This window comes from Falco punctatus (genome assembly GCF_963210335.1).
Source record: "Falco punctatus genome assembly, chromosome: 4".
NCBI classification, from domain to species: Eukaryota; Metazoa; Chordata; class Aves; order Falconiformes; family Falconidae; genus Falco; species Falco punctatus.
Genome location: NC_137583.1, coordinates 65337072 through 65350746, shown reverse-complemented (window position 1 = coordinate 65350746; position 13675 = coordinate 65337072). Strand labels below are relative to the sequence as shown.

The 13675-nt window shown below is 38.5% G+C and overlaps 1 protein-coding gene across 6 annotated transcripts in view; it reads left to right on the top strand.

Annotated features, from left to right (window-relative positions):
• The window catches only part of CCNY (cyclin Y), a 141692-nt gene that overhangs the window by 101749 nt on the left and 26268 nt on the right, over window positions 1–13675 (top strand). For all 6 annotated transcript variants that reach the window (XM_080384343.1, XM_080384348.1, XM_080384344.1 and 3 more), the window contains 4 exons: window positions 3907–4007; window positions 7541–7576; window positions 11423–11480; window positions 11579–11698. In XM_080384343.1, coding sequence (XP_080240469.1) covers window positions 3907–4007; window positions 7541–7576; window positions 11423–11480; window positions 11579–11698 — 315 coding nt within the window. The remainder of the gene's footprint in view (window positions 1–3906; window positions 4008–7540; window positions 7577–11422; window positions 11481–11578; window positions 11699–13675) is intronic.

Genomic DNA, 13675 nt, shown 5'->3' with positions numbered 1-13675 from the left:
CTCAAGAGGTTGTTCAGTCTGGTTTCCTGCCTAAGAGCAGAATCCTCAATCGAAGGTGTTCCTGGCATATGTTTGTTTTATGTCTTCTTTACAACTTTCAGTGATGGAGATTCTATCATGGCTCAAGTCACTCAAGGTGTCCCTGCTATTAGAAAAAAGTGGTGATTTGGGTTTGCTTTGGGTTTTTTTTGCCATCACCTCCTCTCACACTTTCATGTCCAATCTTAATTTTCCCTAGTTCACTATAAGCTTTCTCTTTCTTATCCCATCTGAAAAAGTCATGGAGAACAACGTTCTCTTCTTTGGAACTCCCTTCAACATGACTTAAGGTCATTATTGTTCCACTGTTCCTGGAGAAAACCTCTCCAGTCTTTTGGGTTTTCCTTCTAAGTCAGGTTTTTCAAACCTCTGATTAATCTTGCTGCACTCTCCTCCTGACTCTCTGAAATCAGTTCATCTTTCTTGAACTGCAGGGGTCAAAACTGGACATAAAATTCCAGCTGAGCAGAGTGGAAGGGTGCTCTGCTTTGTTGTATGCATGGTAAATCTGTAAAACCTGTGTGATATTTTCCTGTTCTATGAAAGAGTCTTCTGCAAGTTAATGCCACTGCAAATTGAGTAAAAAATACTATGATTCTTATAACTTATCAAAGTTATTGCTCAAAATTTTACATTGAGTAGACCAGACCTCTTTGGAATGTCCCTTACTTCAGCCTTCTAATTTGAAAGTGATCCCTGGGTAACCAGAGTACAGTTTTCCAAGTAGTTTTTACCTGCTGTTTTGCCCTTTCCTTGTTTTGCCCTTTGGGAATTTTATGCAAGATGGAATCAGAGAGGCCTTGCTGAAGTTGAGAAGCATGATACCTACTGAATCTCAGCTTGGGTACAAAAATATCACTACTACAAGTTAAAGTATGTATAAAGTGAATCCACTTCATATCAGTACTTTTAATTTGTAAATATTTGTGATGGCAGAGATTGTCAAGGCCCCACGTGTGTCCTACGCTCGCTGTCATGTTTGTATGTCAAGACTTGCAAAAGGAGCTATACCACTCCTTTCTTTCCCACATCAGCCCTGATGGTGGGGCAGAACCTGAGAAGGGATCCCATTAATGTTTAGGGGGGTTTGCTAGTTTCTTTAAAGGGTCTATATTCTTTCTCAGCTCATCCAATTCTTCTTGTTTAAAGTGTCTCTGACTTGTCTAAATGGAAGGTTTTTGTGGTCAGCCATGGTGGATTCAAAATGTGAATTCATTTAAGCTTCTGTACGATTTTGGATATGGACTTACCCCATTGAAATGGACCCAGAAAGGGGGTTTCTCTACAGGACAGCGCTGAATACTGAGGTGATGATGCTCAGTAACCTCTCTTGTCCTTTGCCAGGGTGGGGAAGGTTCCTGTGCAGGATTTTATGGAGGTTCAGAAAAGACTATTTGACTGAACTGTGGGACTCTAGATGTCTTCCAGCTTAGTCAAGCTAAAATATGAAACAGAGTGTTTTCCAGTAATTTGGAAAAGGCAGAAAATCTGTTACCTGGCATACCGTATGGCTGCAGTTGGATGTCAGGGTAGAAGCTGGGAATGTTGATCTACCCATAGGTTGGTTATTCACATGGCACAAATGCGTGTATCTACCCGTGATAGTAGGTTTACACTTGGCACCATTCTTCAGACTGGGAGAGGTACCCCCTTCCTGCCAAATTGTTATGAACAGAAAGTGAGGCATGAGACACCACATATTTTTCTGAAGTGTGAAAAGTTCTAAGCTGAATGAAGTGTGATGTGGGCTGAAAACCGTGAGGAGTTCTGTGAGATGGTGGTTTCAGAAAGAAGGTGTGTGGTCCTCATTATTGAGTTAGAGTGTTGTTTACTTAAGAAAATTTAAATTGGATGGTGGTGTTGCTAGAGTTGTTTTCTGTTTTTTACTCATACTAACCTTAAATGAATCTGATCCATTTATCTTAAATTTTATTTAAACCTTTAAGACTGTTGACACTTAAAATGTAGAATTAAAACTTTCCATGTGCTTTTTTTTTTTTATAATGATGCTGAAATGCCTGTACCTCTCCCTTTTTTTCAACCACTGGACAGCCTGATTTTTCAGTTGGGTTTAAGTTGATTTGCGTTTATCATGCCTGTGGAAGGTACTCAACAGACTAATCCAGAAATTTGAACTAAACTGTGGCAAATAAAAGCTATAAATCACCAGTCCCCTTGTAATTCTCTTTGTATACATCAGTGCTAGATAATACATTTAATGGCATTAATGCTTCCAGTGCTTTTACATTTTGTTTGTAACCTTGCTTAACATATAATAGTTGGAAGGTAGATGGATTGTGAGCTTCCAAAGTGTTATGAAGTATCTTTCCAGACTTTTGGAGAATTTTTGGGAGGGGATAGTTCTCATTTTCTCAGTAAACTTTTTCCCTTCCAAGAAAAGCAGCTCAACCTACTACTTTATTGGTCATGTGAGGGACCTTGACAGAATTTGTTGATGAGCTTTCAAATAATTAGAACATGATGTTTCTGCAATTGTAACAGCTTCAGAAATTATGTGGTTTTTCAATGAACAGAAGACTTTGAATGCTCTTTCACCGATAGCTGGGAGAATTAGAAAGATGACTCGGATGCATGTAGGTTTTACCAGGAATCTATCTGTTCTCTGTCTAATGAGTACTGCTAAGAACTCTCTTGCCTATGGAAAATGAAACATTAGTGAGATGATGGAGTGCTGGGACTTGTGATAATATTTGTTTTGGAAATTAGGCAGGGAAAGATATGCTGAGGTAATAGTCACAGGACTTAGATAATACTCAGTTGCTCTGAGCTGGGAAATGCCTGTGGATTCCCCCAATGGTATTGGCATTGGTCTCGCCACTGAAATGCTGGAAACAACACTCATTGTAAGGCAAATTAAAATCTCCATGTTGATGTGCCAACTGAATTTTAAACCTATTCTGTTGTAAGTTAAACGTGTAATTTGACTGGTCTTAACTTTCTTGACACAGGTTCTTGGTCAAGTTATTCACCTAGTGTAGTTAGAATAAGCAATCAAAGGGCATTAATGACTGTCATAGCTATTAGCTGGAGTGATGAAGCTATTCTCTTTAGACCGGTGGAGTGCTGGCTGCTCTAAACAGCTGAAGGAGAAGCCTTCTCAACAAAAAGTCTTCAGAAATAACTAAAGTTGTCAAATACAGTTTTGTGGCTGAGCTTTCCAATGTTTTCCTATGGGAGTGCAGAAATAGGATTGAAATCTGTTGAAAACTTTCTCTGTTAAGAAATATATTTCTTCTTTATTTGCATATCCACTTTCTCTTATATCCTTTGATCAATTTTCTTCCTGTCTAATAACAATTCATTCCTGTTTAATTAATTTTTCTGATTTTTTCCCTGTTAATTTTTAGAGGGTTTAGTAGTTTTAATGTAAAGACCTCTTTCCCCTACTTCATTCTGTTAAAATTTGTTTGGGTTTTTTTTAATCTTCTTTCCTCCAAGCATGGTTTTGCATCTGTTTCTAAATCAACCTTCATTGTTAACATGATTTCTTTTTCACTCTTCCATTTACTCTTTTGGAATGAGGACAGAAACAGATCATGTTCATATTTGCTTTCCAAATGTATGTATGTATGTGAGTAAATCTGCACATTTTTTGCATGGCTTTGGGGAATGAGGGATGGAGGGGAGACTGGAACTTGAAAGCACTAGTCAAGGTTCAGGAGGTGATTGTTGTGACTTTTCACTGGTGATTATTTCTGAACTTTCTGAACTGCTTCAAAACATGATCACATTACTCTGTGTGTCACTGTAAGAGACAGAGAAATTTGTTTTTTCTAAATTCTTACATCTCAGAAAAATGCTTTGGTATTACATAATTGCCATTGTTCTTTTGCATATTTTTCACAGCATCCTCCTGGGCAGTTGAGAAGGAAGTACAGTTCCTGCTCCACTATTTTCCTGGATGACAGCACAGTCAGTCAACCAAACCTCAAGTATACCATCAAATGGTGGGTTTTATAATTTCTTTTTTTTTTTTTTTTTTATTAGGACCTACATTATATATGTATTTATACATACCTATTTCTGAACCTTTACTAAGCAAGCTTCAAAGGTTTTAGGTTTTGAAGTAGTAAATTTATTTAATCCAGTTGTGTTCCAGAGGCAAGGAATAGGATGAACAAAGGGCATTACTCTTACTTTGGGTCCATGCAGAATCAGCTTCCCAATACTGCCTATCTCAACAGAAAGCACAGCAGTTAAGGGTCTGATCCAGCAGCTGAAATCCTTGTGCTTCAGTGTTCAACTGGGTGCTTGCTTTGCATGAGTCCTCAAAACTTACTTGGGTAGTTGTTTATTCAGAAGTTTGGAATTATCTGAAATTGAAGAGCTCTTTTCTGTTCATGAGAAAATGCTCATTTGCTAAGTTTTCTTTCCAGTTTTCTGTTTGAAATGGAAATTAATTGCTTCCAGATTCATTTCCTTATTGAGTACAGCGGCACTAACAGTTTATTACACAGCAGTGGGGAGCCTTGTATGTGGTGTGCACATTGGCTTACCTTTTTGTGACATCTCAGGTGATTGTTTCAGGTTCCACTGGTGCCATTTTACATTTGGAGAGAAATTAAATTGGTATTTATAGAATATTGTTCTTTATATTTTGTACAGTAAGGGGAAGAAATGAGAAAATGAATGGTCAGGCATTTTATGCTGTTTGTTTATTATGATTGCTGGTATACTCCCTTGAGTTGTTTGTAGGTTAGTTACCTTGGTGTACTCAAATGTAAAACTGCAGAGGAACTTACATGAGAGACAAATGTATTCAGACTAATGTGTCCAAAGGAGTTAGTAATGTTGATAGTCACCAAAGCATGTTCTTAATTTTTCTGTTTAAGGAAAAAAGAAGGGAGTGGAGAAGGGATTTGCAGTCAGACTGGCACCTAAGTCCTCATCAGCTCTTTCTCCCTGAAATACAATCTTGCTTTTCCTCAAGTTTCTTTAATCAGTAACTTAAAAATTATTCAGATTAACACTTGGAAAAAGGTTTTTTGGTTTTGAGGGTTTTTTTTACTCCTGGAATCTCAATACTTTTCTGCTCTAAAATCCTTTGAATGCAGATTTTGGTGAGTGCAGCCTTTTGGGTGGGTTTCAGGTCCATTTTTGCATTAGAACTGAACCTTCTCCTGGAAAGAAGAGATGGGTTCAGTTGGCTGCAGCAGCGGAGAGGCATTTTCAGCAGGCCATGGTGGCCAGCAGCAGCCTTATGAAAGAGGAGACAGAAAGATAAGCTGGGGGGAGCAAGGTGGGGACCTCTGGGAGAGGCTCGGGGTGTGTGTGGGGGGTGGGGGCGTGTGGGCAGAGCTGTAGGGAGGGGAGGGAACATGTCAGGCTGGAAAAACTGGCTCTGGGTCTGGGCAGGAGGAGTTGTGCAGGGCTGGGGCCAGGATGCCAGCATGGGAAGGGCTGGAAGCTGCAAGGGGTCACAGGGTTTGAAAAGGGGTCATGTGGGGTGAGAAACTGCCCTCTGGCACATTAAGCCTCTGGGCGAGGAGTCTTTTTGTCCTCTTCTTGCCTGTCTGGCTGCACATTTAACAGGTTTAAGGGGTGGGGAGATTGCAGGGTTATTGCTTTTCCAGTACAGCTTCCTTTCTTGCCCCCATCCTGGCAGACTCTGCAGATGAATGGCTATTGCCTGTAGATATATCAATGAGGGATGTCTCTTGGCCAGCTCGTTTATTTCTTCTGGGTCACGTTATGCACTGGCGTGTTTAAAATATTAGCACATCAAGCTGGAGATCTGCAGCATCAGTGGGGTGGCCAGGGTAGGTGAGGGGAAAGCTCCGTAGGCTTCTTTCCTGCACAGCTAGCTTATGAAAAGCAGAATGAAGCTTGGATCTGAGTTAATCTAGTACAGCTCTGAAAGACTTGCAAATTCTGATACAGATGTCTAAATAGTAAATATTTTCTAAACTCAATTTTACATTTTGTTACAAAAGCAACCATATGGGCACCAAGCAGAGCTCTGAATGTAGATTCTTGCATCTGCTTTCATAAAGTGAACTGGAGCTGCAAGTGTGTTCCTAGGGGCATAATTTAAAATTAAATTTTAGGGCTAATTCATTTTGTGAATAGCTTTCCGTCAAATTAAATTAATTCATAAATGTATTTTTTGTGTTCAGTGAAGACTTTGTCCTTGAAATGTCCATGGTACGCTGTATCTCTTAATTCCTTAAATACGTATCTATAGAAAAAATAAAATGTAAAAAGCATTTGTGTTCTAAAAACTTCTAATGCAGCCAGGTAAAAGCTATAATGCTGATACAAAATTAGTAAAATATATTTACTTTCAAGTAAGAAAAAATATTTTTGAACAGTCATGTAGTGGAAAATACTCAAAAACCAAATCAACCAAAACCAAACCAAAGCCGAAATAAAATTCTGTTAACAGAGTAGCTCAAAGATACTGTTTTCCCAACACTCAAGTGTACCAGTTTTCATGTAAAAATTCTGGAATAAAATTACAGAGCAACCAGTTTACTTTCTTTTTAAAAGGCCTTTTATGGAGAAGAAAAGGTATGGGTGGAATTTTGTGTCAGTGTAAGACATAAGCATCTTTATAGTGAATCACTGACAAGGCAAATGGTCAACAGATTGAACTGGCGAACTCCCTCCCTCCTCCTCCCCTTTTAGCTTTGACTGGGTTTTATGCTGCTGGAACAAGTAGGGAGGGTGCTGCTTCTGCCTTACCCTACTATAAAACTCATGTCATGAGTAAAGCATGCATCCTTTGATAATGCTGGAGTCATGAGTTGGAAACTGGAAAATGACCATTAGAAACTGCGTCTTAATTTTCTTCAGATTCAAATGTGAATGAGATCAGTTAGTTGTATACATAGGTAGAATCTTAGCTTTCTGTGAACATAAGGACGCTTTTTGTCTTTGTGCAGAATCTAAACGGAGGTACTTCAGTGTGTGGTTGAGAACATGGGAAATGTATAATGCAGTAGGTTATTCAGGGAGTCATCTTTCCTGAGTTAAAACAAGTAACTTGATGATACAAAAATGTAGGAGCCTGGTGTTCAAGTCTGGTATGTAAGTAACTACATAGAAAGACAGCCAAAAGTTAATGGATTTAAATATAAAATCATAAGACAACAGTGATTAAAACCTTTCATGGTAGCCTGGCAGCATTAGCAAACAATAAAAGAGAATATCTAATACCAGTGGTGCTTTGTCTTCAACCTTGGACATCAGTAGTTTTATCATTGACTTTAGTGGAGTAGAGCATTAAATGAAAGGTATGTTCAGCTTGGTATGTGGATTATGAGTATTTTTGTAAGTTCCTTTGTTACTAGTGAAAAGGAGGTGCTTATAAAATTGTCTGTTTACAGCAGTTTTCTGGGTATCTAAGAGCAAACAGAAGAAAATAGCCTGTTGAGCATACTTTGTCACGCATTGTGTTAGGTTTTAAATTTACATGTTAATATGAAAAATAATATAATTTGACAGCCGTGAGATATTAACGTTGTATTTTTCTTTACAGTGTAGCTCTTGCAATATATTACCACATCAAAAACAGGTATGTGAATCAAATCTTGTACTGAAGATATCTCAGTTTTTTCATATAATCAAAACAAATGAACTGCCCAAACGCTAAAAATCCATGCTCTGTTTCTTTCAAAATGTTTTTGGGTGGTAGTTTTCTTATTTCCCCTGCTAGAAATGAGAAACATATTCTTTTGTATTTTTATATATATTATTTTGCTTAGAAAAATAAAAATTAGAGGGTTATGTACCATAAAAATCTGCAAGTACAGCTCAGCATTGAAAAACTGTGATGTTTCAGTGTTTGATTTTATGTGCATGGGTCACTTCTGCGTTGTTACATGTGTTGCAAAAAGAAATCTGAATAGGTCTTCCAGATTTATTTTTTTAGCTGCGGTTTGTAAAGTTAGCTGTGTAAATCAGTGATCAGTTAATGTTAATGGATTTTGAAGTAAAAAACATTAATTATATGGTAAGAGTGACATTGAATAGATGTAATTCAAGATGCCTCCAAAACAGAGCAGCTCCTTGGTTTATCTTCTCTGGTGTAGTATGGTTTAGATCTCTGCTCAGTCAAGCTGGTTGATATTGAGTAGAAAATAGTTTCTCTAAAAAGTAACTTAGTACATAAATTAGCTCTCCTCATGTTGAATTGTGGTTTTGTATCTTAAATTCCCTGTCCTCATGATATGTCACAGTATCATAAAATAATATATCCTGACATTTCTAAGGAGAGAGTGTATAAATACTTTTTTTAAAAGACTTTTGTATCCATAGCTTTTCAATGTGTCTTTTCAGAGAACTTGGCTTAGATCTTGATCTAACAAGCCACTTACTCGTTTTTAATTCTGGACTGTAAGGAATCCAACTAGAACAAAAGGAATTACTTCTAAGTCTAAAGTTAAGCTGGTACATCATTTGAGACCACGTTTCAGGTCACTGGAACACATCATGCTTCTTGAAACAAGGCTGACATCTAAAGAGAAACCTTTAGAAGTGCACAAGGGCAGAAAGGCTTAGGGCTTGATCCCTGCTGAAAGCACCTAGAAGACTTTCCAAGACGTCAGTAGGCCTTGGACTGAAACATGGCAATGTGCAAAGCAAAAGTTGGAGTGAATTCTTTTCACAAACTTTTAATCTTGTTTCCCAGGAAATGAGACATTGGTGATCATGCTTGGATTACTTGTTTATCCATCTGTGGTTCCTTTTTTTCCCCCCCTTCCTTCCATTGTTCCTGGGTTAGTTTGCCTAACTAGTCAATTTTTACTACGCTTGACTAAATACTAGAGATCTCAAAGACAATCAGACTCTAAAGTTTGGTGGAAATAAGTTATTGTTAAATGCTCTGTTAAGTGTCATGCCAACTGAGTAAAAGGCTGAGGAGGATGGCGCACATTAGGAACTACAAAGGGTAAGAAACCGCAGAAAGAGCAGGAGGAATCCAGAGCCATTGCTTTGTGCCGATTGCCAAGGAGCTGATTTCTGTCTGCAGTACAATAATGCCCATTCGTGAGCCTACAGAACTTGATGTCAATTTGACCTACAACTAGCAGATAGAGAGGTTAAACCTTTATAAAATAAAATAGTGTCCCATATCAGTGTCTTGAAAACAAATACATACCAAATACTATCTGCTTGGGAAACTTGCTATCTGTCCTTTCGCTTCTGAGATGGAGAGGTGGCTTATTCCAGAAGAACTGGTGGCTGCTTCTCCCTCTGAAGCTGCCCGGGGCGCGGAGGTGTGTTGTCAATGTGCCCTGTGCTGCACTCGGGACAGATGGTCTCAGCACTGATGCTGGAGCAGGCTTGCGTGTGTCAATTAACAACTGTGAAATCACTGTTCTGTCTTCGGTTGTCTTTGATTTAGGAACAGAGGGACAATGTGATAACAGCATTCAGTTGTACTGGCTGCTGAAACAGCAATAGCAAAACGTACGTTCTCTTTCCTGCCATTACAGGCAAAAAGGAAGTTGTTGACGAATGTGGTAGATTTTGGTTCATTAGGGAGGCTGGGGAGTAAGAAACCACTGCAACTCTTATATCGACTCGGGGTTGATTTTGACAGAAAACGAGTCAAGCATCTGCTGCACAGGAGAAGAATTCTTTTCAGACAGTATTTAGTTGTTCCTTTTTTTTCGTGCACAGTAGACTTAAAACTAAATTACTTCATAATATTCCAAACTCTCAGCAGTCCCAGTGTTTTGAGAAACAATACAAGAAATAGAATATTCCTTCATATGTTTCCCAGATTTCATTTGACTGTAACATTCTAATTAGTTCTCATTCCTTCTTCTCCCAGTGTCTCCTATCATTGTTACATTGATTGGCTTTCTGCAGCTTCTGTTGTGCTTAGCTATTCAGCAATGTGATGTGGTAAAAGACACATCTATCTTCGTTTTGGAGGAATGCATAAGTATTGGTGCATTTGCTAAATAAATAAACAAAATAATATAAACCCCAACAAACTAACTGTGAAAAACAATGCTTAGATCAACTAGCAGATGGTTCATTTTTAAAAGATAACAATGTGAATTTGTTCTAATGAAGATGAAAACCTGTGAGCTTTTTTTTCTGTGTAATAGATTTTCTTTAGGGTATTCAAATGTGCCTTCATAGCATGCAGCAGCTACAGCATAAAGAAATAAAATAGGAGATTTTTGTTTTGTCTCTTCTCATTGTGAAGGGCCGCAGTTTACTGTAGCAAATCTCAGTGACTCCAGTGAAACTACTTCTGCATTAAGATACTAGCCTTTTTATGTAAGGGTAAAAGAGTCTGGCATAAAATCCTTGCTGATTAGGATTTTTCTATCTCAATTATCTCAATCTGGTTTTCTGTTTTAATTTAGGAACTCCTTTTTTTAACAAAAACAAACAAACAAACAAAAAACCCTGTCTATTTCCAGTGTTAGCAGGCTTTATAGCAGAAAAAATGTTGCCATCAGACGTTGAGGTTTGAATGTTGGCTGCTAATAAATACATTTTGTAGATATCAATCCACTGTAAAACTCATGTTTGCATGCTGTGAGTCACGTGCTGTGAGCAGAAAACACATTCGGTGGTTTTTCTCTGAAGAACTCTATGACCAGAGTACCAGAGATGCTATAAATAAAGATGGGATTGTAATAAGTAGGTCACATGGATGCATCTGTCCGGAAAGTGTCCATTTCTAACTGGTACTGTTATACCACTTGCTTTTGTGTTCCTGCCAAGATTACACACAGGAGAAATCTTACATTGCATCCTGGATGTTCGGCTTGTGAAGCTGCATCAGCTTGCATGCCGATCTTGAGCAACAGGGGGACCTGAGAGAGAAATAGCAAATAAAACCAATGAATAGGAATGTTATTTTGTCTGATTTATTTTTGTATGTACTACTTTTTGCTTTCAGAAATCGTTAGTAGAATAACTTTTTCCAAATAAATAAAAAGTAAGTATGTATGAGCTAAAGGGTAACTGTAAAAATAGTATTGCACATTTGTAAATGTTCATGATGTTGGCAATAAAGGAGGAGGAGGAATGAAGAGATTGCAAGGCTTGACCTGATGAAGTTAAAAGGAGAGTAAGCTGGGCTGATTTCGTTATGGTTTATAGGAGTACTGCTTAGGCTGTGAAGAAGCCTTACAGCAGAGAGCAGAAGAGCTATGTATCTTTGGCATTGAAAGCTTTTTTTTTTTTATTACTTTGTAACATGGATTTCATATTACATGTCAACCTTATGGCAGAACAGGTCCGACTTCAATTTGAAAATCACATCTCTGCAGTGTTTCTAAGCACCCCACAGCATGAGGAGTATTGGAATTTTAATGATAGCTACTGTGTATGAGAGCTGCGTGCTGTTGTGTTCAGATAATGACGCTACTTTGGTTTTAATACTTTTTAGGGACACAGACGGAAGAATGCTCTTAGATATTTTTGATGAAAACCTTCATCCCCTTTCGGTAAGTACATCTGCCTCTTCTTCCCTTTCATGTGAACTGTCTGTCTTTGTCTGCTTCGTTTTGTTTCAGTCACCTATTTGGAAGTATTTCTTCCTTAGAAATCCGAAGTGCCACCAGACTATGACAAACATGACCCGGAGCAGAAACAGATTTACCGCTTTGTTCGGACGTTGTTCAGTGCTGCTCAACTGACTGCTGAATGTGCCATTGTCACCCTGGTGAGTGTCTGAGCGATGACATCAACCATCTGATAGACCCAGTTTTGTTCTCAAAGGCTGGGTTTGTATGATTTAATAAATCTAGGTGTTACCAGGGATTTGTTTCTCACCACGGAGACCAAGGAAATTTCTTGATGGGAAGAGATACCACAGTTCATTTTCTTGGGGAGATTAGGTGATGGAAGAAGAGATTGGGTGACGTGCAACACAAAAGCTGGGGTTACATCTTGCCCTCACAAAGTGATAATGTTACAGGCCACTAAGGTGAGTGATAGAAAATGCAGGTGGCATAAGTGGTCTGAACAGGAGGGAATGTTAAAAGCAGAAAGGCTTCCACTTTTGGGGGGTTTGCTCTGTATCATTGTAGCTCCCAGCAGAGACTCGGGAACAGCTGTAGGTAATTTGATAGCACTAATAAGGATTGACGGGCACATGAAGGATTCAGTGAATGACTGGGACACATTAGTGATGGCTCTTTTTTACTTGGCCTGTACTTGTCTTTCAGGACTACATCATAGGATTGAACAATTGTACTCAAGGCTGACGTTTAGCTACTTTAAAAATAGCATGACATGAAAGAAGGCTCAGATTTTCAGTTGGTGTGGGTCAGCATAACAGTGTGGATTAAAGGAGCTAAAGTGAGCTCCGCCAGCTGAGAATTTCTTAATTTTCCTGAAATTTGTATCCTGCCAGCTCTGACAAGCCTCTTCAGCTTTCAGACACAATTTTGCCCATGTTCTTGACTCGGAGATTTTAAAAGAACAAAATGGGGTTTTTTACCACTACAGCATGTGGTTTCATAACCACTTTGTTACGCACTTCAGATAGAAGAAGGGGAAATTGGAGAAGGTGGATTTTGAAGCCCGGACCTACTCATTTCCTCTGTTAATCTCTCTCCCTTGGCTTCTAAGATTAGTTGGCAGGCTTTTCTCCTTCAGACAGTCAGAATTAATTGTACTAGCCAGTACAGAACAGGAATATGAGAGAAATAGGGCAAGAAACACCCTGCAGTGCTCCACCCTTACATTTTGAAGTATTGCTTTACCTAGTTATTTGACCCAACCATTACTACTTTTCTAAAATGACATTTTGTCTCTCTCTTATGCATAATTGCACTAAGTACTTGTCCTTCTCCCTTTTCGTCCTAAGTGTTTTCTGCTGGAGGCAAGATATGTTGTGTGGTCAGTATGTTCTTCTATAATGTAATTAAACCACTGTCAAGTACAGTGGAAGCTTCTTGCAGTTATTTGTTGTTTGGTCTTAGGTTATTTGATCAATGAGGGCAATATTTAGTAGAAAGGAAGAGGGCTCTTTTTATTAACAATATCTTCCTGTTACTGCTATGCATGGAAAGTTCTTCCCCACGAATAGTTAACCCAGGCATATATTTCAGTATCTTTCATTTGTAACTGCTTCCTTGCCTCTGCTGGTTCATACGTGGTTTCCCCGCAAGTAACTTCTGGTGTGATCTGCAATGAAGTATAAATGTTTTTAACTCATTTGTTATATTGCAGAGGCCATTTCCACAGTTGTTAGTGCTTGAAAACTTAGCTGGCTTGGTTTTTTTTACCCAGCACAATGATAACAGATAAGCTGTTTTATAGCTTAGTTCTCAAAGAGCAGTCATGCAGATGTTTGTGGATAGGTTTGGTGCAAGTGTTCTGCTGTTCTTGCCCATGTTTTCAGCACCTACCTGACCCCTCTTCCCAGAAGGTTTCAGTTTTAAAATAAATAGTGGTTTACAAGTATAAAATTTTTCTACTGCTGTTCTCAGTTTCCTCTCTACTTCTAAGTCCTATTTCTTTATTTGTTAGTGTCATCAGAAGGGGCCCCAGAGACAGATTGTGGTGTTTCTGAAACATTCAAATGTGGAAATGAATCTGTTAAAAAGCAATCAACCCTTCCCCCCTCCCCACACTCCTGAAATCTTAATAGTGTTGATATTGCTATTTATGAACCTTCCAAGTGCTTTCGATT